Raw genomic sequence first — 27,366 nt, 5'->3', positions numbered from 1 at the left:
GAACTTAGTGAGGAAACGACAGGGAGAACACAAGCGTACTGATGTAAAAGCTCATCGGTAGAGGGTGATAAGTCCAAACTCTGATCAGAAATAGGGGGCGAGGGTTCCTGGGGAGGAGGGGGCGGTGGGGGTGGTTGGGAGGGCGGTTGAGTTATGACAACTCGGGGGGAATTCGAGAAAATCGTACCAGTAAGGAGACGAGCTGGGGCAAGACGGTCACCTGACGGAGATGTATCAGCGTTTGGTGTATGAGACATTACCAGCCCAACTACACCATGTAAGTCCAGAATACCCTATCCATACGTCAAAATGAAACCGTACCGTCAAACGTAAGTCTGGGTGGGAAGACGGAATTGAAGGATGGGAACGACAATACGAAAACAAAGAATGGGATCGTCTTAAACATTTTGTTCAAGAGAAAACCCGCATACTCCACCATGTCGTAACTGCTTTTGGGCGTCCAGTGCGACCCTGCTACAGTTACTAAATGTATTGCCGTTCCTGGTCCTTGTGGTCAATTAAGCCAGGACATTACCCTCGCCTTGTCCACCACGGCTCGGCTCCGTCAAGGAGTGATTGGCATAATGACCCTTACTCCAAGTTGTCTCTATCAGCATTCATACTCACATAATAAAGAAACGCAACACCAGTTTATACTCACATAGTTTTACTTACTCTCAGCCCATCTATCAATACAGAACAGGATCAGACTGGTCAGGCTCGTCACTAGCTGGGGGAAACTTAGAACGATCGGGATTCGACTCGATCGACTGCAAACCGCGCTCCCCCCTCCTAATGTTGAGGGTATCATTTTATAGTGTTCGAGCCTGACCTGTCCTTGTCACATGTCTCAATACCTCCATTTGATTCGTTACAAGTTTAGATCTGACCATGAACTCATGTGTGTCGCCATCGGAAAAATACCAAAAGCCTACGTGCCAGATTGCTCATCTCTCTATTGATTCTGTGACTCGCTCCGAAGCTCCCAATGGCTTATACCTTGTAATTCCCCATTTGTTTCATTAACTCATGGACGATAGCCAGAGACCAATCCAATGATAAATGTGAAATGTCCAGAATACACTTGTGATAAATGTAAAATGTCTTTTCTCTATTGATTCCTTTCCAACTACAAGTTCTGTCACGAACTATATTTAATGCAATTCATAATTGCAGCTATAATGGTTCTATTTATTATCATTCGTTTCTGAGATGCATTTTTGACCTTATAACAATATGCATGTATTGTATTGCATGTACATTCAGAGGCTGAGTGTATAATGACTGTTTACGATTGTATGTTTGTTTGTTTATTTGTTGTTTAACGCCTAACTACTCTTCTAGCTATATGACGGCGGCCGTTAAACAATCGAGTCAGGACCCGACTATCCACTGATAGATATTGTGAGCAACGATCCACGTCGGGTACGATGACACACATTCAACCAAGTAATCGAGCTTGACCACCATCCATTTAGTCGCCTCTTAAGACCAGCTTAGTTCATTGCAAACACTTGTTGGTATAAACGTTTATACTTGCAGGAAGGAAAGACTCCTTTAATTTGGGCGGCCGAACTCCGAAACAATACGGTGCAGACGTTGCTTTGTCACAAACACGTTGACGTCAATGCGTCAGACAAGGTAAATCTTGGATATCTCGTGATTTTCAGTTACAGTTACGACAGATTTGTCATGCATTGTGGTGAAATCTCACTTTGGGATAAAGTTAACATGGTGATTAGGTTCTGAGATGACACCTGACGTAGTTTGGTCAGGGTTACAACACTCAAGGCCCAAGTAAAGCTTCAAACATGCGCAGACAGGTGGACAGCATTTCCACATTTAACGCATAAGTGATCAGAATGATGTCTGATGCAATTTCCAATTTTTACTTGAACCATACGTTTCCCTGTTTTCAGGTAAACAATTGACTTTCCTTTGCATGTGTTTGTGACGAGTGCGCCGGTTGGGGCAGGAAACGTTCACTTTTCCGCGAACACATGTTTATGATATAGTCGGAATCGAGCCATCGACTTTTTGATGATAATAAAATGGCTTTTCTCGATTCTATTATCGCCAATTCGTATCATTGTCTTGTGACATTCCAATCACAAGTTGGGTATTTATTTTACAGCTGAAGAGATCTGCGTTGCATTTTGAATCCGCCCATGGTGACATTGACAGTGTGAAGCAACTACTGGCACACGGAGCAAGAATAGACACTAGAGACTCGGTATGAAGCTACTACAAACACCTTAATATCTGTCAGTTAGGATCAATACGATAATATCTGAGTTATAGCATGTTTAAAATCATACGGGTAGTTCAGACAGAAAATGGGTTGTATTAACGTTTCATGCATTACAGGCTGGGAGAACCCCCTTGCATTTTGCTGTCAACGGAAACCATTTTGCAACAGCTGATATTCTGGTCTTTTGTGGAGCGGACGGTGCACTAAAGGATAAGGTATTCTCAAGATGAACAACGACATTAGCTTGTGTGTAACTAATGTGTAATGTGAGTGAGTGAGTGAGTTGGATTTAACGCCGGTTTTAACAGTATTCCAATTTTATCACGGCGTGAAAGCTTAATGTGGGAGGAAAGCCCGAAGTGATGTAGGTCTCAGCCGTTTAATACTTCGGTGAATCCCACGAGCACGGGTATTGTGCTGATAAACCCAGAAACATTATCGATTCGAACCAACAATCACATGGACACAACTCTGCACTGCGAATCGCGGCTCCTTAGACGACTCGGCCACCCGTGCCCCCGAAAATACTTCAGAGGGCACATTTGGTCAGGTCATCTGAGACGCAGCAATTCGCCTTGCAGATATTGATTGTGAGATCGAACGAATTCCAGATACATGGACTCGCTGATTAGGATTATGTGGAACATGTCTCAGAACTGCATCGCGTTTAAACTTTCCTCACACTTGATGCTAATAATTGTGAGCCCTGTCTCTTTGTGATTCCAGGGTTAATGTCTCAGTGTTTAACTTATATTTAAAAGTTTTGTAGCCTTTCAAACATGTAGTTAGTCTTGTCTTTGCTAAAAGTGTAAATATAATTATCTTATGACAAGCCCTTTGTTCTGATATACTCGCGATGATATATCAGTCAGTCGTAACTCGAGTGGAACAGCCTATCTTAAAACTACATATGTTTAAGATGTAACATAGATAATATACATATGTCCGAGGTGCTGCTAAATGTGTTGGTTAGCCATTATCCGAGATTTTACATTCCCCTTCACCAGATATGGGGCTTTATGGTTTGGCTATGGTGGGTCAGGTTGAGACTGAGTGAGAGAGTGTGGTTTAACGCCGCTTTTAGCAATATTCCAGCAATATCACGGCGGGGGACACCAGAAATGGGCTTCACACATTGTACCCATGTCGGGTATCGAACGCGGGTCTTCAGCGTGACGAGCGAACGCTTTAACCAATAGGCTACCCGACCGCCCCGTCAGGTAGCAGAAGTAAATTCTTACATATAGTATTGAAATTACACACATATATGAATCAACATTCGATATCATTACAGATTAACCATTAAAAGTATGTCTCCCTTCCATGACAGGACCGTGTGTCGCCGGAGTCCATCAGCAGGACTACACAGATGGGTTCACTCATGAACAGGTCAAGGAAGATAACTGCAGCCATAAAGCATGAGTATGTTTACCTGCACAAACTACCACGAAAGTACCTGAACCGCCACCTGTACTGTCACAGCAAACACACCCACATCTTATTCTAGTGAATAGTATTTGTTGCATTATAATATAGGCCGTAAAAGGTGACTATGTTTGTCGTATGAGGCGACTAACGGGATCAGGTGGTTAGGCTCGCTGGTTTGGTTGATGCATTTCATCGTATCCCAATTGCGTAGATCGATGTTTATGATGTCAATCATTCGATTGTCTGGTCCAGACTTGGTTATTACAGACCGCCGTCATATAGCTGAAACAACAAACAAACAAACAACCATTACCTTGATACTATTACTACAATCACTTCTTCAAATACACCATCTTCCCGAGGCAAGAGAGTTAACTGACTATAATGGCCAGTTTCCACCCTTGCCGAAATAGGCTGGTATTATGGAGGTACATTGTGGCTGGCTGGAGTTTATCAATCTTCCAATCAAATTCGCGCACAGAAATCGAAATCCGGTTCGTCAACTGTCGTGCAGATTTCGGTCGATTGCAGGATTTGCAAAGCATCTGCGCCGCCAACTCGTTGTCCGCAGATATTTTCCAAATCTTTTCATGTTTTTAATCAAGGTGCTCACGTGATTTGATGCATTTCGCGATGTAAGACCCGTTTTATCACAATATAGATCTTGATTATCGATCAGATCATTTTGACTGGGCGCCACCATTTTGTGTGAAGCAAACACAAGTGATACGAGAGGTGGAATCTGACTGGTCCATAGGAGAGGCTTAGAAGGGACATAACTCGTAATAGCCATTGATGGCGCTACGATCGAGCCCAGTAATTCCAGCCGAGTTCATCAAGGGTGGAAACTGGACTTTTATAGTCAGTTAACTCCCTTGCCTTGGGAAGATGCAAAATACACTTGCCGTTCTGTCCCCTATTAAATCGTTCTCTCTCTAGGACTTCCTTTCCATTTGTTTGTGACGGGTGCCACTGGTGGGGCAGTATACGCTCCCCTTTTCGCAAACACATGGTTTCATCACTATTTGATAGCGATTCATAATTAAAACACAATTTCATGATACAGTCGGAATCGTACAATGGACTTTACCATTAGCGGAGATTTTTTATGACCGTGGAAAGGAGTTTGCCGCGTTTTCTTTGATAATTAACTGAAAACTTTTTATTCTTTTTACAGGTACATCACCGTTCAACGCACAACATTGATAGATAACAGTCGCACGGACCTGGATAGCATTGGTCTCACAGTGCAAACGCCTAAGTTGTTTTCCAAGTCACCAGTCTGCTTTCTATGTAGACGAGTTAGGCCAGAGTACAGCCTTGCCTGTCTGGGACCCATTAAGTCAGAGCTTCTCATCAGCGACACTTTCGAATTCCGGATATCCGGGTCACAGTTCAAGGGCAAGGTCAAAGTGTACATCCCAATGTATGACAAACCGGAGCCGTACGAAGAAGTGCACATCAAAACAAACATGAAACACACTCTGAGGGAAGACAGTGAGGAGCTTACTGACTATGAGCGTCTCAAGAACTCGGTATGAGTATAGCAATAATATGTTATTAGGAAACATGTCCTTCTATGAAAAATGAGTTTGAGCTTCCAATTTAGATAGTTTGATTCCTTGTCTATGGACTGCGCTAAATTAAAGCTAAAGGTTAAGGTTTTATGGACACAAAGAAAACAACATTTCTAAAAGATATATCAGTTATGTTTGACTAGTTGTTTTTTCTTATGGTTTCTTATTGACATTGGTCTTATTTCTCACCACACAATCTAATCATGGTTTGGTTGGTTGGTTTGTTGTTTAACTCCGCACTCAGCAATATTCCAGCTATATGACGGCAGTCTGTGAATAATCGAGTCTGGACCAGACAATCCAGTGATTGATATCATGAGCATCGATCCACGTGATTGGGATGTATCAACCAAGTCAGCGAGCCTAACCACCCGATCCCGTTAGTCGTCTTTTACGGCAAGCATGGGTTGCTGAAGACCTATTTTACCCCGGAATCTTCACGGGTCTCTAATCATGGTCATTGGCCCATGACCTATTTAGGGATGTCATCCAAAGAAATAGTAAGCGTTTCTTTGTTGCCTGACGCGGCATAGAAGTACCCCTGCAATACGACGGCGTACAACACTATGGCTGAACTGAAGCATTGAGCAGGAAGCAATAACTACCTATGATGTTGTTATTTGATTATCTAGAACCAGTGGATTTGCAGCGTGGACATCGACCTGAAGGAAATCAACGCCTTTGTGCTGGTGACCCGACCAAGAGTGGAATACTTCAACGTGGGATCCCGAGGAGGACAGTTTGTTTCCGAAGTCGACGATTTCATCAAATTTGATATTCCTTCAAAATCTTTCTCAGACAAAGGAAGTTTATCACTGGAGGTAGGTTACCATGGTGCTCAAATGTTAGAGATTTTCACTTGTCAACAAAGATACAAAATTTGGCCAGCAACTACAAGAAAATCAGTCGAGATAAAATGTAGCATGTAATATGTAGAAGATTAATCATATGGCTGCATGAATTAATAGTTTGGGGTATTTTGTGCAGCTTATCCCACGACCTGCCTATGACAACGAGGACCTGGGAGTGGAGACAATTGAGGTCGCATCCGTGTCCAACTTCTACGACGTTAATCACACACGCAAGGAACAGCCTCAGAATGACGTCACAGTCACGTTACCTCTTCCACGTGACTACATGGGTGACGGCGGGGACCTTTATGTGCTGAACAGACGAGACAAAGAGGAAGATGAATCAGAGCTGTCACTGTGGGAAATTGTCTGTGTTAATCCTAAAGTGACACAGGGAAAGGTCATGTTCAAGGCAACACATTTTTCTAGGTAAGTCAGTGAAAAAACTATTATCGATATTTCGACTGAGGTACGGGTGATATGGGAGGTATTTGACATTTCATCCATGGCTGCACAAGAAAAGAACTTTTACAAGTATACATAATTTTCTTGCAACTCTCCTAATTGCTTGTATATTACCCTCCTAATTAAGGTAAAATTGCCAAAAAAGTTTTGTTCTAGGAGAAAGACACATATATTGTGAATATATACCTGAACAAATTGGTAGGCCTATTACTTTGCTCTCAACTGAACGTTTTGTGGTTTGGCGATGGCATCCACGTTTTAATTTCTCTCCATAACTCTATTTACAATACCAGATCTTGAGACTTTAGCTGTTACGGGTTTTCATTTTACTGATGATGCAATATGTAAATACATATATTGTCGAATAGTTTTTTTGTAATTGGAAGAGTATATAACAAACCTATTTTAACAGCTATGGAATGGTGTCCACAAAACAACCGAGATCTGACCCAGTTGTAAGCCATCATCCTAAAGAATCACCAGTCGTAAGAGATTGTCCTAACGATGTTATTGATACAAGCACCAGAACGCAAAGCAAACTAGAAGATTAGTCTCCCGGCACGAGTGGGAGGGATGAAAACCAATTGGACATCCCTGATACACAGACTGAGACTGGGACACCTAAAGAAGGTGCCACACATGATCCACCAACTGAAAGCCCACAGGGAAAATCATCAGCTGAGGGAGACAATTCAAAGGCAACTGGTTCCTTGATTGTGGAAGAGGAAAGAAACGAATGTTTGGATGATGCAGCAAAAGATGAAGGTGAAGAAAAGAAAGGTGATGAATCAGACACAGAAAAAACAGCTGACCGGAACAACATGGAAGAAGCTCTTGTGGATACTGCTATTCCGGAGGAGGCATCAAGCACCGAAGATCCAGAGAAGACCAAGACTGATACTAACGAGCAAGAACAAGACGTAGGTGATAACACTAGGCTAATGCCCGAGTTAGATACAAATGGCAAGAATCAGGAAAATGATACAGATATGAAAGGACCCTCAAGAAGATCTGAAGATGTAGGAACGATAGGAGCAAAGGAAAATGATACTGATACCACAAGCATAAAGTCAGTGGCCAGTCTAGAGAAGCAGGAAAATGATACAGATATGAAAGGACCCTCAAGAAGATCTGAAGATGTAGGAACGATAGGAGCAAAGGAAAATGATACTGATACCACAAGCATAAGGTCAGTGGCCAGTCTAGAGAAGCAGGAAAATGATACAGATATGAAAGGACCCTCAAGAAGATCTGAAGATGTAGGAACGATAGGAGCAAAAGAAAATGATACTGATACCACAAGCATAAAGTCAGTGGCCAGTCTAGAGAAGCAGAAAGAAACAGATGATACTGAGGGACCGGTGCGACCTAAAGCTGCTTCAGACGAGGAAGAGAAACCACCTGTGGAAACACCCCATTCTGGAAAGTCTGTTGAGAGTACAACATCTGTAGACAAACCAAGATCCGGTTTGGAGGAGACGCAAGTAGGAAAACCAGAATTTCCTGGTGGAAACAAGCATGTTGATTCTCGTAGGGGCAGCTTAAGTAGTCTTGGATCTGGAAAAGAGAAAGAATCGTCAAACAAAGCCATAACTTCCAATAACCACGTCACTAAGTCATCATTAAAGGGCAGCCAGATTTCCATAGCTAAGAGTGACAAATCTGTTGACAGTGTGAAGTCGAAACTATCCATACATTCACAGAAAATACCCAGAAAACAAGAAGCTATGATATCTCCTAGAAGCAGTCAAGGTCGTTTTTCCCAAACCCCATCTGGACGCAGTTCTGTAGAGGGCAGCAGCACTAAAGGTAAAGCAAGACAAAAGCAGCTTAAACAGACAAGGAAACAGGAGACAGAGGTTAAGAAGGCAGCAGCAGTATTATATGATAAAGCCAAGAAAAGGAAATGTAAAGTCTCCTTTGTGGTCATGCTCAGAGCTAATGAAATTGACAGTTACGAAACTCTAGTTGAATGTACAATGAAAGATGCAGATAAGCGTGTTTTATTCTGGAAAACAGAAGGGTTTGATGACCAGAAGCCCAGTTACCCAACACAGGGAAGAAATGAGCATGATATTATCCCCAAAACTGGGTTCACGTTTTCTATCTCAGGAGCAGCAGAATGTTTAACAAGACCATTATTGGAATTTCACCCAAAAAGAAAAGATGACAATGTTCAGATATTTCCACTACGCAGAATTACGTCTGACAGCAGCGAAGCCTTCGTGGGTATTACGAAGATGCGGGATCAACGTATTGATAATGCCGAAAATGAGAAGTTCGGACAGGTTACTCTTTACTTAGATGGGTATGATGGCAAGAAGAAGAAGTCTCTGAAAGATGCCAAACATGACAGCAGTTTTAAGGGTAATGTCACTAATACTTGGTAAAACTGTCTGCCAGTATACCTGTAATGCTTTGTCTGTATGACATTTGCACTACTTCTAAAGCTGTGTGATGCTTGTTTTTTTCTAATTCAAGTTTTGATGGAGTTTGCTCATTTGAAGGATATACCAATACTCACTGTCAGAAAAGTTTGTATTGAAAAAATACGTCAAAGGTCTTTCCATAATCATAAAATTAATCCATGTGACGAAACTCTAAATATAAGGACATTATAAGATATATTGCAAAACAAAGCAGAGAAGAAAAGTATATGCTTTGTTTCGATTTTTTCTTTATTGGTGTGATTAAAAGCTTCAAATTTTCTTTAAAGATTTTACCAGTGATTATCTTCTGGAGAAAATAGCCAAAGAACTTACTGGAGAATGGTACAAGCTTGGAATTCACCTGGGTCTGGCGAAGAGTATCATTGATAACTCTGATGAGGTCAAGGGAGACAAGAAGTTGAAGGTACATAATTTCTTTTGATGCATCATCTTTAAAGAGAGAGGGGCGGTCTGGTAGACTAGTGGTTAAAGCATTCGCTCGTCACGCCCAAGACCCGGGTTCTGTTTCCGACATGGGTACAGTGTGTGAAGGAATATTGCTGGAATATTGCTAAAAGTGGCGTAAAACAACACTCACTCACTCACTTATAGAGAGTGTGGGTAAGGGAATGGATACGAAGTTAACTGTTTTGTTGTATGGTGTTTAACGTGTAGGTTTCACTAGCTGAATATATAGGCCCAAAGGCTTTAACATATTAATCAATAACCGTTTTAACGGGACGAGACAGCTTACGATCTTTCGACAATCATTTAAAGATAAGAGAAGACATATACAAATGTTAAGGTTCTGTTTGTGTTGATGACATATCAGAGATACATTCTAACCACATTTATTTGGATCATGAGGGGCACGGGTGGCCAAGTCGTCTAAGGCGCCGCGATTCGCTGTGCAGAGTTGCGTCCCTTGGGCACGCCAGACACCTATGATTGTCGGTTCGAATCCCGGTTCGACCCGATTATGCTTCTAGGTTTGTCAGCACCATACCCGTGCTCGTGGGTTTCACCGACCTGTATCACTTCGGGATTTCCTCCCAAATTAAACTGACACGCCGTGATATGACTGGAATACTGTTAAAAGCGGCGTTAAACCCAACTCACTCACTATTTGGATCATGCAAGGCATTGTTCATTTTGTATGTCAGATGTTGATACTGTGGCGAGAAAACTGCAGATACAGACAAGATATGGGTGTCAGGAATCTTACTATGGCACTGAGGAAGGTTGGAAGGAATGACATCGAGGAGCTTGTCATGCAAGAACTGAACACATGGTATCATTTCGCTTCCTCTTAGTTTAAGATTCCTAAATGCTTATCACAGCCAGCAAGGTACACTAAGTCCTGATGGAAAAGGTCAACAGAAATCCAAAAACATCTTGGAGTTTAGGTAACAAGCTCATATGAAGATGGTAACTGATCTGAAATGGCTGAAATGCAAGGACGTTAATTGTAAGTAAGCTTAAGTGCATGTCACTTGACTGTGTAATTTATGCTTTCATAGGAAGATGTATTGCATCTTTGTGGCGTGTTCTTGTGCACACGGGGCGGTCGGGTAGCCTAGTGGTTAAAGCGTTCGCTCGTCACGCCGAAGACCCGGGTTCGATTCCCGACATGGGTACAATGTGTGAAGCCCATTTCTGGTGTCCCCCAGCCGTGATATTGCTGGAATATTGATAAAAGCGACGTAAAACCATCTTCAGTCATTCTTGTGCAAACATATATAAATTATCTATTTAAAAAATGTGCAATCATCATTGTGGTTGAATGTATATGCTACAGGATGGAGAAACACAAGACGAGAGATGATAGTTTCTGTACCTGGCTGAGAGCAGCTTTAAACGAGGACTGGATAATCCCTAAAGGTGAGATGACGGTTTGGGTCTGTTATTAATTAATATTTAATTACGTTTCCTTAGAGTTGTCAAGAGTAAACAAATGTCTGTGAATATGATATAAAACACCAATGTATCCTAAATGTTCAGGGAATGATCTTAGGCTGTGCAGAGTTGCGTTCGTTTGAAGGGACTGTATGCCCAGATTCGCCCCGACTATGAGCCTTGGTATTTAATCAACGTACCCGTGATCGTTTGCTTGACGTCTGAGACGTTCACCGCTTCAGGTTTTCCGGCAACAGTTGGCTTCCACGCTGTGATGTAACAGAAATATTGATCATGGCGGCGTTAAACACAACCTTCTTACCTTGCATTGATAAACTTGACAAACCAAGTTGACACCTACAATCCCCAACGCGACCTGCACCATTTGCAATACTATAATAATTAAATTTTCGTTGTGTTCATTGAAGTTCCTGTGATCTGATTAGCTGAATTGGTCACGTGTTATTGCATTCATTTCCCAATGAATGTAAAAAATTAAGCCACGATTCATACCTCAATGAACCGAAACAAATACACAGTCAATCCTTAAATGATAAAAAAAAAGGTTAAAAAGAGCTGCAGGTGTACGTTCTTCTGACATTCAACATTGGGTTACACAGGTGACCTGGAGCCGCTGTCTGTTGCCTTCATGATGAGTCTGGTCGAGCAGGTCGGCATGAAAATGGCCCTTGTCCATCGTCTCGATCTTCCTACACCGCAGATTAACAACATTGAAGAGGACACTCGTTTCTGCCCAACACCAGAACGCAAAATGCTGGAGGTAAGAAAATATATTTTTCAAAACCATAATGTTCGAATGATCGTGTCTGGTCATTCTTTTTTATAATTGCAATTGTGCTACCATTCCTTAAATATCTGGTGAGACTAACAGAATTACCGTATTCGACGTAATAAGCGCTCCGCTCTAAAACGCGCCCACGGCGATATTTTTAATATATTGGCTAGTGAACAATCCCAAATAGCATCCCTTCCGATTTATCAATGTAGACACAAGACTTATTTATTAGTGTATGATACGCCCTCGTGTGTTATATGCACCATTAATTATGGGCAATTACATTCTGGAAAATATATCTGTCGTGTATAACACGCACCGACTTTTCTTTTGTATCATTTAAGGCTGTCAGCATAAACCACGAAATTTACGGTCTTTCAACTGTTTTTTTTTCTCACTAAAATAATATTCCAATAAGAGCCCCCTATTTCTAATTTTGAGAGCGCCCTAGGCGCTTATTACGTCGAATACGGTAACCTGGAATTAACAGCTTCATTTCATCACTAATATGGGCGATATACATAGGAGCTTCTTGATACATACATCTGCGTTCTGGAATAATAAAGCCCATGGTTTTTTCAGTGATTTTTCTTTAATACCCAACATGAGGCTTCCAGAAAGGTTATTCTACAGAGAATAAAAATTATATACAAATTCAGTCAATATTTGAAGTGTCAACATACAGGTGTGATGTATCACAGTGTATCACATGCATACGTTTTACCGTAAACTTATAGATGTTACTGCAAGCCAAGACGAGATACCAGTCAGATATAGAGTTCTTCAAGGAGCTAGACAAATACCTTGGCGAGCTTGAACTCACTGAGGTACAGGAGTGGTGCAGAAATACTACAGCCGAATGGTAAGTTGGATCTGCTGATCAACAAGTCTATATTAGTGTGGGACACAGATGCTGCGATGTTTAAATCCACAAACCCATCTCCACTGTACTTGTTACATATTCATCCCGCACGACGATTGATATCTATTGGAACAGGAAATTTTCACTTGTCTCGCAAACATCAGAACTTTTATAGTGATTAATAAGGAAAATATCTGTCGGCGCCCAATTAACGGCACGCGTGGTATGCAAGTCCTGAAGTCCACCGAAATCTGCACCGCAGTCATTATGTTGTTTATTAACCGGATGTCGATTTCGTAACGCGACTTCGATTGGACTAGACAGAGACTCGTTAGTTCAGTCAAATTGTAACTCCATAATTCCTGCCTAGTTCGGCAAGGGTGGTAACTGGACTTTTATACTCAATTAAACCCCTTGCCTCAGGGAGATGCTCTTGGGGCAATTTCTACCTTTTGATTCCACAGAAAACTTCTCAATAGCTGGTCCATGTAGACAGGCAAGATTTTGGGCTTACAATATTATTATGCTTTATCACCTACTGTCGGATACATGATCAATTGACTTGCCTTTGCGTGTGTTTGTGACGTTTGCAACCGCTGGAGAAGGTCACGTCACCTTTTCGCGAACAACTACTATCATCACTAATTAGGACATAAATTTGGATTCGATCTCAATCTTGGAAACATATTCTGCTAAGTAATACATTCTAGACTCAGATTAGGTTGTAGCGAACACTAACAGATTCATTTCAAATTACCCATCCCGCTCTTGTGTCGCATACCATTCATTCCTTATTTGTGTGTTGAAATTACTCCGTTTTTAGAAATAATATGTACTATTATACAAATGAATATAACAACTTTACATTGTAGTATGGAAAAATCTGCTCTGGAAAACATAAATAATTCAATCTGCACATACATTTATCTCAGAATATGGTAGATTAATTAATCAATACGGTCTTATATTTCAGTTATCTACTTAAAATCTAATGAATATAGTATTGCTTACTGATAGTATTCACTTAGCATTTGATGTTTGCAAATATTTTTCTTGTATATTAATTTTATACAGTTGGTATGTCATGTAATATGTTTTCATGTGTTGAAAGCGGCATTAAGTCTTTGGCGTGTTAGCAAATCCATTTTGTATCCCGTTCCCAGGTGCTCTGTGCAGGACGACAATGTAGGCTATGCGCTTGTGGAACAGCTGAAGAGTTACCTGGAAGAAGTGGGTCATCAGTATCCCCCTGTACAGCATCCAACCGACGTTGTGGGTGATGATGCTGGGCCTGGGGCTTCATCAGCAGGTGGCATAGTCAAGGATGACCATGTCACCGAAGAACTGTCGAATCCATCAGTGTAATATCCAGGGGTGTTTTGTTAGCTTCAGCTGTTTTCACTGCACTGACGACCTGGACTTTCCTCCCATTCAAAAGCTGTTCGATGCTGTGTTGAACCCAACATATTCATCCTACTCTGTCCTCGTAAGGAGCGGTGGGGTAGCCAAGTGGTTAAAGCGTTCGCTCTTTACGCCGAAGACCCGGGTTCGATTCCTGGGTACAATGTGTGAAGTCCATTTTTGGTGTCCCCCGCCGTGATATTGCTGGAATATTTGCTAAAAGCCGCGTAAAACCATACTCACTCACTGTCCTCATGGACCAGTAATCTGTTAAGGGGGCACGGGTCTCCCAGTCAAATGAGACTCTCCAAATCACTGTTCAGAGTTGCGTCCCTTAGGCGTGCCAGAATCCTATGATCGTGGGTTCGAACGAAAGTGATTAACGTCTAGGACCTACAATACTTCTGTTATTTCTCCCACATGAAGCTGAAACACCGTGATAGAACTGGAAAACTGTTCAAGCCGCGTTCCACCATACGCACTATACCATCTGAAGGAATATATGACTGCATGTAATGTTCTCTATACTGGCAACTACACAACTTTCTGTTGGGCATCTTTTGGATACAGTGAAGCTCTAAATGGACATTACTTCATATCCAGAGTTTGTAAATCCATACGACTTAGCTTAGAACGGTACCGTCCGGATTAACGAGGTCGAGTGTATCGGATATGTATTCGTAGTACCTGATGAGTGTTACATATGCCATGTCAAATATTCCAATAACAATTCATAAAAGTGTACATGTTGTATGTGTTTTCTTGATGAAGATTTCTTGCTTAAATAAATATGTCATATCGTCATATATCATTACGTTTTCTAGTTCTATTATTATACCAAGTAGTCCTAACCTTTTACTCTAAATACTACCAAAAAGCATTTAATTTTTCTTTGTTTTCTCTTACGTGAAATGAATTCGACAAAGCATATAGTCACATGAATATAAAGGTTTTCGTGTAATTTCTACAAACTTGGTTAAACATACATCACACGAAGCAGATCAGAGGCTAAGAAATGAAACTGATCACAGATTTGAAGCTTTTGATATATCTAACGGAAACCGCCATTTTTGTTTCCTTAACTCATAGCGCCCTTCTTGAAATGATTCTGACAATGACATATCCCAAGTGTTTGGCGACCCTGTCTGCCGTGCAGGCACATCATAATCACTAACATGAAGGTGACCAGTGAGTAGTGTGGTCTCAAATGCAGGACATTTGGGTTTAGCTGTAGGTACAATGCAACAAAATAACAGGGATTTTCTGTTTCCAACAAAAAAAAGTTCATTAGCAACTGCCAGACTTTATGCTCATTCTTAGGGGTCCTAAAAACAGTATGTAAATGTTAGATCAGAATAATCAAAGACATTGATGATTACATATATCACCCTACACTTACAAATATAACATTTCAACAAAACAGTTTAAAATTTCATTGTTTGGTATTTTCCCAAAAATAAGATTACTTTGCGTACATGTTCTGGGAAATATTCTCACATGCTTTCCTGATCATTAATAGAATGTTTAAAGGTCGAGACAGTAACAGCTGTACATATGATACTGACTCGTGAAGATCCGGGGTAGAATAGGTCTTCAACAACCCATGCTTGCCGTACAAGGCGACTAACTGGATCGGGTGGTCAGGCTCGCTGACTTGGTTGATGCATGTAATCGTATCGCAATTACGTGGATCGATGCTCATGATATCAATCAGTGGATTTTCTTGTCCAGACTCGATTATTTACACCGCCGTCATATAGCTGAAATATTGCTTAGTGCGGAGTTAAACAACAAACAAACAAACAAACAACATGTGATACTGAAATAAGAACAAGGTGCGGCCAGGCCTGTCCCTCACACACATTACATAGCCTGGAGGTCATGTTTCCTTTCGTAACAAAATGTAATATTTGGACAAGAACTGCTACCCTGCTTCTGGTTCGAGGTGTTTGATCTGCGGTAGTGGGTGCCCTGTATCTCAAGCAGTGGCTGATAACACTCCAGTTACGTGGTTGAGAAGCCCAGTATCAGATACAGATAATACGGTAAACTACGCTTATACCGAACTCAAAGGGACCAGTAATTGTAGTTCGTTATAAGTATATATACAGCATAAGTACAGCAAACGGCCGGGAAAAATTGTTCGTTATATCCGTATGTTCAATATAAGCGTTTTCGTCATAAACGTGGTTTACTGTATATCATATATGTTGTTAGTGTGCATCTTGGACGTCCCGATCCCCTATCATCGAAGCCTCTCTAGGCTAATGTATAATTGTTCCTCGTCCTTTTTCCCCTACTATGGGGGTGCTTTGGGTAGCCTAGTGGTTAAAGCGTTCGCTCGTCACACCGAAGACCCGGTTTCGATTCCCCACATAGGTACAATGTGTGTAGCCATTTGTGGTGTCCCCCGCCGTGATTTTCCTGGAATATTGCCGCGTAAAACCATACTAACGGGATCGAGTGGTCAGGCGGCTCGCTGACTTGGTTGATACATGTCATCGGTCCCAATTGCGTGGATCGATGCTCATCATATTAATCACTGGATTGTCTGGTTCAGACTCGATTGTTTACAGACCGCCGTCATATAGCTGGAATATTGCTGTGTGCGACGTTAAACAACAAACCAACCTGAAACCAACCAGAGATGTAGTGGTATGCACAAAGGGAGACAACTAGAGTTGTCATGATGTAGCCCTCACGAAAAAACGTATCTCAAACACACTCCTGCGTCCGTCCTGATTTTGATGGAATAATTAACATAACAGGGCAGGCCTTTAGAAAACCCCTGCCGGTATATAGTAATAGCTAAAGCTTACATGATTTACAAATTTCCCTTCATGCATTCCAATGTGTTTAATTCAACCGAAATAGCTATACACTTTGTTAAGTTTCAGTTATTTACTGTCCAGTAACGGCCGACAACTGTGGGAAATCCCCGTTCCTAAAATAGACCGTGACGTAACGATTGCGGGACGTTACGACATTCGGTCGTTTTAAAAATAGCTACACCTGCTGATGAGTAATATTTTCATCATTCACCGAAATATCCGCCGGTATTCAATAAATGTACCCTGTTGTATGACTTCAACTGACACCGAAGTAGGTAGAGTAAGAACAGCCAGCTTCAAGTCTTGCTCAGACAGAGAATGACAGGTACTATTTACATAATTTTCTTTCGTATAAATATAATAATAATTCTGTATACAGAAATACAGCTGACGTTACGTATGTAGTTGAGTAGACGAGTTTTTCCATTATTATTACTGTTGACGGATTTTTCTACTAATCTTATTATTGTTGACGGATTTTTCTATTAATCTTATTTATATATTTTTATTATTATTATTATTATTATTATTATTATTATTATTATCATAATTATTATTGATAATCATGAAATATACTTCTTAGTGGTACTATTATAAAATCGAACTGTAAAATCACTTACATGGAATTCATCTGTAAAAACAAATAGATTGGAAACGTACAATGTATTGGTAACAGTTCGGTCTAAATGAAAGACAAGAAATTATCATTAGTATATGTTGTATTCTGAGGAAACATGTTAACATGGGTTTTTTTTTATTTATACTCATAAAAAAGGACATCACATTTAACCTCTGGAAATCTGTGTTTGGTATCGGCTCCGAAAAAATATTCTCACAAATCTCAAAGACAATCAGAATAACCGATCGAGAAACGTATACTGACTAAGGGAATAATATTGTTTAGTGCATTCCAAACGCAAGCACCAGCAGTCATAGCCTTAAAATGCAAAAGGTATAGTGTTCCATAATCCTGGAAAATATTATTTAAACCAAATTGTTTTAAAAAGTCACATGTAACATGTTTTAGGAAATGTAAACTTTGTAGCGAGCATTGTAACTGAAATTTCATTTTGCTGTGATATTATGAATAAAATAATAAATAAATTTCTAATGAACAAGCTTCTTCATAACAGTGTCCTAATGCCCTATGTTGAAAATATTAAGTTTATCCTCATAATCAATCACGTAGTTCCAGTGAGTGAGTGGGTGAGTGAGTGAGTATGGTTTTACGCCGCTTTTAGCAATATTCCAGCAATATCACGGCGGGGGACTGTAGTAACAGACATCCAGTGCATCGTACCGCATTACTGGGCCTCATCTGCATCTTCTATTATCTTCTATTATTATCCACGGGTGGCAGAGTCGTCTAAGGCGCCGCGATTCGCTGTGCAGAGTTGCGTCCCTTGGGCACGCCAGAAACCTATGATTGTGGGTTCGAATCCCGGTTCGCCCCGATTATGTTTCTAGGTTTGTCAGCACCATACCCGTGCTCGTGGGTTTCACCGAAGTGGTAAACGTCTAAGACCTGCGTCACTTCGGGCTTTCCTCCCACATTAAGCTGACACGCCGCGATATAACTGGAATACTGTTAAAAGCGGCGTTAAACCCAACTCACTCACTCACTCTATTATTATCCCTTCGCCTAAATGAAGTCACCTACCCTTTGCTATCTCTGTGCGTTGCCAAGGCAGTAAGTGGGACCTTTGTGTAAATAAAGTTTGCGTTCGTTTCATAAGCTGTTTACGTTATTCTACCTATATACTGTACTGGTCTGTCCTAGAACCAGAGAAATATATTATGGAGTTATGTCCAAACAAAGATTTTTTCCACATATGATTTAAATTCCGATGTTTGAGCCATAAGTTGGGCATTCAACATTCGTTACAATGACAAAGTCAGTACTGAATTACATAAGTGCAAGAAATGTAATCTTAATATAACTGAAGATGGATACCATTCCCTTTTAGTTTGTCCATTTGATATGGAAAACAGAAAGCTCTTCATCCCAAGCTACGCTTACAAGTATCCATCACTAGCAAAATCTAATCAACCAGTAGCAACAAAAGATGTTAAGCTGATTAAAAATATTGCTATATATTTGAAAAGAAATCTGCCTGTATAATGCATCATAGATATTGTATTGAGATAATGTAATAGTTGTCCCACCTGTCCATGTGCAAAAGTTTATCTCATGTATTGTACTCTTGACCATGCGGCCTTTGATACTGAATAAACTTCTTCTTCTACTTCTTAATACTACAAGCTACAAACATACAGGGTATATGCTGCGAAAACGAATTTCAGATAAATAATTTATATACATAAGTTTAGATTAAATATTCTGCTTTATAGTTTAGTCTTCTTTTGGCCTGAATCTCAAAACTACCCCGTACCCCTACCCTACTCTACCATCCGTCCACACTGAGCTACAGAAATGTATGCTTCTTCTTCACCACACTCTGAGGAACATGTTACGTAATATGTAAATATGGCACTTAACTCGACATTTTAGATTGTGTAGGATGTTTCTAAAATATCTTTTTTTACAATCTGATTGAAATCAGATCCTAGTTCTCGCTACCGCTAAACAAAGGTCTGAGGACATCCCGTTATGGGTCACGTCAGACCGACCTTGCGCGAACCTTGACTGACCAATGGAATGACCAATCAGAAGGCAGCTCTCTCCTGCTTTACGGCACTAATTTCAAATTGGCGACTACGCTTCGCAACATATTTTGACAAATTCTCGATTACAAATTTGAAACCTAAACAAAAGAACATTCTGGAATGGCTAAGAAATGGTCTAGATTGTATGGATTCAGTCGTTAAACCCCTAACTATCGTTCGGAATAACCCGTGTTAAAGTTTTCGAGGTTGTATGATTAGAAATCACATTCCGACTGTCACTTTCATGATCTGGTAAGCGACGCTCTGATTGGCTGGATGAAAGGTCGTTCTGACGTGACCCCTAATAGGATGTCTTCAGTTCTTTGTTTAGCGGTAGCGAGAACTAAGGCCTGATTTTAATGAGATTGTATTTTTTACAGATTCCCAACGGCCACTGATCAGTCAGCTGTATAGTACCATGTCAGGAAGTACCTTCAAACACAGTTTCAAACAGGACAACATGACACACAACGGGAGACCTCCCAAACATGTCAAGTATAAGGAGTACCTGGAACGTTTGGGATCCTTTGTCGCTTGGCCCATAAAGTACGTCCCGAAAACTCCGGAAGAACTTTCAACAGCCGGGTTCTTTTACATCGGGTCAGCTGATCGGGTCACGTGTTTTCAGTGCGGGATAACTCTGCGAGATTGGGAAGCAGAACACGATGCTGTCGCGGAACATAAGCGTTATTCTGCCGAATGTGAGTTCATCAACAGAGCAGACATGTCCGATCTTGGGGTTTCGGAGAGGAACACAATAGGCTTCCATTTACCATCGGGCGCTTCAAACGTAGTCAACCATGTTGAAAGTACTGCCGCAAGACAAAGCAATACTGGGAGCTTTGAATGTTTAAGCGCTAGCCACATGCCAACCGGTGCCTCAAACATTGAAAGTACTCCGAAAAGTGCAAGCAGAGTCAGTAGTGCCGAGTCTCTGTTCAAAGACCTGACCATTAATGGCCACTCCTATGTTAATCTTCCTCATCCTACCGGGGAAAGAGAAACGGCCCCCGTCTCAAATGCATCTGCTTCTGAGGGAGAAGGACGCGGGTACATGAAGTCGGACCAAGTCGCCACTGCAGCACAAGAAACACCTGACACGTCTAAACATCCCCTTCGTCTACTTCTGACCGAAAACAAGCGTCTAAGAGAACAGCGCACGTGCAGGGTGTGCAGAAACAAGGACGCCGCCATATTGTTCCTCCCCTGTGGTCATATAGTCACGTGCTCCGACTGTGCAGACACTGTGCATGACTGTGTTGTGTGTGGACAGAACATTCTTGGTACGGTCAAGACATATCTGCCGTAAACTATGTACAACTAGTGTTATATCATTCAGACTACACAGTTACGGGTGGACTATTTGATTTCTCGGGTAGGAGGGGGGTGGGGGTTAGGGAGCCGCAAAAATATCGCGAGCAAAGCCATAATCTTTGCCATCGAGACATGTTCATGATAGACAGTATGCCTGTAACAATTATTTATAAATAATTATTTCTCATCTTCCTTTTCAAGTGGGGCGGTCGGGTAGCCTCACGCTGAAGACTCGGGTTCGATTCCCGACATGGGTACAATGTGTGAAGCCCATTTCTGGTGTCCCCCGCCGTGATATTGCTGGAATATTGCTAAAAGCGGCGTAAAATCAAACTCACTCACTCCTTTTCAAGTTGCCATATCATGCATGCGACTGTATCGTATCCTTTGACATCGTTATTGTCTCAACTTGTCCCTTATTATAGTTTTGTATATATAAATGTTTGAATTTTACCTCTAATGTCGCTGCTCTCGACCTGAGCGTAAATAAAGTTCAGCTCAGTTAAGAATGAACTGTAGTCAGGTGCTGCCCATCAACGTACGTTGTATATTGTTCTTATAAGTTGTTTTATATTTGTTATTCTACTTACAAATTATTATAATATGATAACTGAATATATTTAGATTTTTTGTGTTTACTGATATTTATTAATAAATGAGAACCGTTTATAAGTGTTGGTATTTTGTTTGTTTTTGCAATGCACCTAGGAACCATAATATCTTTAAACAATCTAATATTTTGAAATGTGCTTATTTTTAGATTCATTTAATCAGTAATGAAAATCCCCATCTGGAGGATCCCGGATGTATAATTGAGCCTGACACGTCGTCTTCTATATATGCATTGTAGTAAGAAAGTAGGATCTATACAAGGGAAAATGCGTTCGTTGTGAACAAAATCCCACGACTGAAATGTTTCATGTTACCATTTGTATGTCCAGTACCCGGATGTAAATGCCATGTATGACAAGTTTCGGGCGAGTTATTGGCAGGGAAAGGGGCAAAGCAACACCGTAGTTTGAAGGCTCCGTTGAGAGTATTGAGTATGAAATTTTATGTTTCCTTCGAAATGCCGATTAGACAAATATATCCTTCTAAATATTTGTTGCCAATTGACTCTAGTGGTTTTCACTATGCATGCACATTGAGCGTCGGGTGATATCATATCGTATGACCATAGCGATTGATGCTGATTTTAATTATGTAGTTATTGATGGATATATTATTTTGCGAGTTCGCTAGCGGTACGAAGCATATTTATATCTCTGACGTTGTGTTTGACTCGCAACGCATTACTTTCATGACATCCAGCATTTAATACGCGTTATTTTGGGCGCAAGAGCTGAGGACAAGTTATTATTTCCAATCATTTTCGGGAAGGGATTGTTCTTTTCATTGCTGACTTTCCTCACACATACAGCTGACGCGTGTCTGTTTCTCCAACAACATGGTGGACAGTGGTATACCTTCCTGACTTGATCACAGCAGTCTGGAAGTTAATTTAAGCTACCGACGTTTACTACAATATCTGAAAAACTATTGGACCTACTCCAGTCAAAATTGGTATGAGATTATTAAACAGTCATACGTAACTGGATATTACATTTAAAGACAATCGGTGCATGAATAAAAAATCTGTCTATTTAGCTATCACTATATTTCATCAACAACCAGACCTGTTCGTCACGGATGGAACGAGCATTCATTGTGACAGCCATCTGCATAATGCTACCCCTGCGTCACAGGGCAATATGACACAGTTGAACCAATCAACTCAACTCGAAAGGTTGCACGGGAATCACACACGCACGAATACGGTGAAATTTGTGAGACTAGCTGTTTTACTGTCCATAACCAAAGCTGGTCTTCTTACATGTGGACAATGGGCCCTGCATGCTTCATTATCTCTCGATGGCAAAATAATTTTTTTTGGTGAATGATATTTACATTTATTTCTGACTCTGTTTCAATCCTATGTGGGAGACCACCCTTGCAGTCCCTCCTTTCCTGTTCAACCCACAGGGGACACACCCAACAACGGACTGAGGTCAAACCCAGCAACGGGACATCGTCAGTCCAACCCACAGCGAACACACCTAGCAACGGGACAACGTCTGTCCAACCCACAGCGAACACACCCCGCAACGGGACAATGTCAGTCCAACCCACAGCAAACACACCCAGCAACGGGACAAAGTCAGTCCAACCCACAGCGAACACACCCAGCAACGGGACGTCAGTCCAACCCACAGTGAATACACCCAGCAACGCGACAACGTCAGTCCATCCCACAGCGAACACACCCAGCAACGCGACAACGTCAGTCCAACCCACAGCAAACACACCCAGCAACGGGACGTCAGTCCAACCCACAGCGAACACACCCAGCAATGGGACATCGTCAGTCCAACCCACAGCGAACACATCCAGCAACGGGACGTCAGTCCAACCCACAGCGAACACACCCAACAACGGGACATCGTCAGTCCAACCCACAGCGAACACCCAGCAACGGGACGACGTCTGTCCAACCCACAGCGAACACACCCCGCGACAGGCCATCGTCAGTCCAACCCACAGCGAACACACCCAGCAACGCGACGTCAGTCCAACCCACAGTGAACACATCCAGCAACGGGACGTCAGTCCAACCCACAGTGAACACACCCAACAACGGGACATCGTCAGTCCAACCCACAGCGAACACACCCAGCAACGGGACGACGTCAGTCCAACCCACAGCGAACACACCCAGCAACGGGACAAAGTCAGTCCAACCCACAGCGAACACACCCAGCAACGGGACGTCAGTCCAACCCACAGTGAATACACCCAGCAACGCGACAACGTCAGTCCATCCCACAGCGAACACACCCAGCAACGCGACAACGTCAGTCCAACCCACAGCGAACACACCCAGCAACGGGACGTCAGTCCAACCCACAGTGAATACACCCAGCAACGCGACAACGTCAGTCCATCCCACAGCGAACACACCCAGCAACGCGACAACGTCAGTCCAACCCACAGCGAACACACCCAGCAACGGGACGTCAGTCCAACCCACAGCGAACACACCCAGCAACGGGACATCGTCAGTCCAACCCACAGCGAACACATCCAGCAACGGGACGTCAGTCCAACCCACAGCGAACACACCCAACAACGGGACATCGTCAGTCCAACCCACAGCGAACACCCAGCAACAGGACGACGTCTGTCCAACCCACAGCGAACACACCCCGCGACGGGCCATCGTCAGTCCAACCCACAGCGAACACACCCAGCAACGGGACAACGTCAGTCCAACCCACAGCGAACACATCCAGCAACGGGACGTCAGTCCAACCCACAGCGAACACACCCAACAACGGGACATCGTCAGTCCAACCCACAGCGAACACCCAGCAACGGGACGACGTCTGTCCAACCCACAGCGAACACACCCCGCGACAGGCCATCGTCAGTCCAACCCACAGCGAACACACCCAGCAACGCGACGTCAGTCCAACCCACAGTGAACACATCCAGCAACGGGACGTCAGTCCAACCCACAGTGAACACACCCAACAACGGGACATCGTCAGTCCAACCCACAGCGAACACACCCAGCAACGGGACGACGTCAGTCCAACCCACAGCGAACACACCCAGCAACGGGACAAAGTCAGTCCAACCCACAGCGAACACACCCAGCAACGGGACGTCAGTCCAACCCACAGTGAATACACCCAGCAACGCGACAACGTCAGTCCATCCCACAGCGAACACACCCAGCAACGCGACAACGTCAGTCCAACCCACAGCGAACACACCCAGCAACGGGACGTCAGTCCAACCCACAGTGAATACACCCAGCAACGCGACAACGTCAGTCCATCCCACAGCGAACACACCCAGCAACGCGACGTCAGTCCAACCCACAGCGAACACACCCAGCAACGGGACGTCAGTCCAACCCACAGCGAACACACCCAGCAACGGGACATCGTCAGTCCAACCCACAGCGAACACATCCAGCAACGGGACGTCAGTCCAACCCACAGCGAACACACCCAACAACGGGACATCGTCAGTCCAACCCACAGCGAACACCCAGCAACAGGACGACGTCTGTCCAACCCACAGCGAACACACCCCGCGACGGGCCATCGTCAGTCCAACCCACAGCGAACACACCCAGCAACGCGACAACGTCAGTCCAACCCACAGTGAACACATCCAGCAACGGGACGTCAGTCCAACCCACAGTGAACACACCCAACAACGGGACATCGTCAGTCCAACCCACAGCGAACACACCCAGCAACGGGACGACGTCTGTCCAACCCACAGCGAACACACCCCGCGACGGGCCATCGTCAGTCCAACCCACAGCGAACACACCCAGCAACGCGACATCGTCAGTCCAACCCACAGCGAACACACCCAGCAACGGGACATCGTCAGTCCAACCCACAGCGAACACACCCCGCAACTGGACAACGTCTGTCCAACCCACAACGAACACACCCCGCAACGGGCCATCGTCAGACCAACCCACAGCGAACACACCCAGCAACGGGACGTCAGTCCAACCCACAGCGAACATACCCCGCAACGGGACGTCAGTCCAACCCACAGCGAACACACCCAGCAACGGGACGTCAGTCCAACCCACAGCGAACACACCCAGCAACGGGACTTCAGTCCAACCCACAGCAAACACACCCAGCAACGGGACGTCAGTCCAACCCACAGCGAACACACCCAGCAACGGGACGTCAGTCCAACCCACAGCGAACACACCCAGCAACGGAACAAAGTCAGTCAAACCCACAGCGAACATACCCAGCAACGGGACAAAGTCAGTCCAACCCACAGCGAACACACCCCGCAACGGGACAAAGTCAGTCTATCCCACAGCGAACACACCCAGCAACGGGACAAAGTCATTTCAACCCACAGCGAACACACTCAGCAACGGGACGTCAGTCCAACCCACAGCGAACACACCCAGCAACGGGACAAAGTCAGTCTATCCCACAGCGAACACACCCAGCAACGGGACAACGTCATTTCAACCCACAGCGTACAAACCCCGCAACGGGACAAAGTCAGTCCAAACCACAGCGAACACCCAGTGTGAAAACGTTAGCTCGACCAGCGACGAAAACAACTCACGGGATACGGTTAGTGCAACGACAGTCTGTGGTCGGTAAGCTGAGATTAAATGGGGTTAAACGTGGCGTTCAAGGTTATTTCACTTTATATACCGACGTGAATTCAAGTGTGTCTATCCATCTGTCTTTCTGTCTGTTTCTCTCTTCTTGTATTACTCTGAACTAATGCTGGAAACAATCGAACTCAAATCTTTTGATTTATCAGTGTACAGTTTTCAGGTTCTTTCAGGACAGATATATATTTATTTGTAACTTATATCAATCATAAAGACTAAAATATATATTTCCTGAAAAGACAAGCGTACACTGTGTGATTGGGGCTTTGCAATTGCAAATGGAAGATAAAACGTAAATCTTCATACATGTGTGCACAATAAAATCGGCTTGTTTGTTTTTAACAGAAAAAATAACAGTACACTTAGTGATGGTGGCTTTGAGTTTTCTGTCAGAAAGCAAAAAAAATAAGTTTATTAAGATTCATTTATATAAATTTTATTAATTAGAAATGCTTTCATGTCAGTAAATGAGACTTTTGAAAAACACTTGAATGTTATAAAGAAAACCGGTATCTTAAATAATTATTCTGTTGTAGTGAAATGTGCAAAAGCTATAACCCCAAACCAAGCATTTTTTCCTCTAATAACAACAGCTGCTTTACACATTTCTAGATTCCACGGAATTGCTACAGAAAAGCATGCATCCCATGAAAAAGTTGACTTTAATGCAAGCCCATTGCATTTCACAACCCAAGAATGGGTATAAAAACATGTGTGTTAACGGGATTCCATGTGCACTGTTTAGCATCGTGCTGACAACAGCCACTCAGAAAAACAACAAAATTACGCAATTATTCAACATTACGAAATGCCACGCTTGTCCGAAAATGAGCGTCTGCGAGCCATTGGTGGTATGCTTGAAGCAGGATCGAGTCAACGTGATGTTGCAAGATAATTTAACGTCCACAGAAACATCATTTGGTGTTTATGGCAAAGTTGGCAACAGACGAATGCAGTCAGAGACCATCCTCGGAGTGGCAGGCCACGCGTAACCAATAATCGACAAGACAAATGGATTCGAACAACACACCTACGAAATCGATTCCAGCCAGCAACAGTGACTGCAAGAAGCATCCCTGGACTTCGACGAATATCTTCACAAACCGTACGTCGCCGCCTCAGATGTGCAGGGATTGTCGCCAGAAGACCCGCGAGACGTCCGAATTTTGACAGAAAACCACCGTCAAGCACGTTTACAGTGGTGCAGACAGCGTCTACGCTGGACGGCCATGCAGTGGGGACAAGTTCTATTCACTGACGAGTCTCGTTTTCACCTCAGCCACAGCGATGGCGGATTCGAGTGTACCGACGTCGAGGTGAACGTTACGTCAATCATTGTGACATGGAAGAAGATCGGTTCGAGGGCGTCAGCGTTATGGT

At 43.0% G+C, this 27,366-nt stretch overlaps 2 protein-coding genes and 1 pseudogene across 2 annotated transcripts; all 3 read left to right on the top strand.

Moving 5' to 3' along the window:
* Window positions 1-14,717, top strand: part of LOC139478711 (uncharacterized) — a 43,199-nt pseudogene extending 28,482 nt beyond the window's left edge.
* A 2,337-nt stretch (window positions 14,718-17,054) lies between these two features.
* LOC139479872 (baculoviral IAP repeat-containing protein 7-like) lies at window positions 17,055-21,305 on the top strand. The gene is made up of 2 exons (XM_071262774.1): window positions 17,055-17,112; window positions 19,835-21,305. Exons 1-2 carry the CDS (start codon window positions 17,106-17,108, stop codon window positions 20,761-20,763), a joined length of 936 nt encoding a protein of 311 aa, XP_071118875.1. The 5' UTR covers window positions 17,055-17,105; the 3' UTR covers window positions 20,764-21,305.
* Window positions 21,306-22,920: 1,615 nt separating this feature from the next.
* LOC139479334 (uncharacterized) lies at window positions 22,921-25,896 on the top strand. The gene has a single exon (XM_071262194.1). The coding sequence runs from the start codon at window positions 22,921-22,923 to the stop codon at window positions 25,894-25,896; it is 2,976 nt and encodes a 991-aa protein (XP_071118295.1).
* The last annotated feature ends 1,470 nt before the right edge of the window (window positions 25,897-27,366 follow it).

This window comes from Haliotis cracherodii, unplaced genomic scaffold, assembly GCF_022045235.1.
Source record: "Haliotis cracherodii isolate W230 unplaced genomic scaffold, xgHalCrac1.p SCAF_4, whole genome shotgun sequence".
NCBI lineage: Eukaryota > Metazoa > Mollusca > Gastropoda > Lepetellida > Haliotidae > Haliotis > Haliotis cracherodii.
This window is presented reverse-complemented; position numbering and strand designations above follow the sequence as displayed.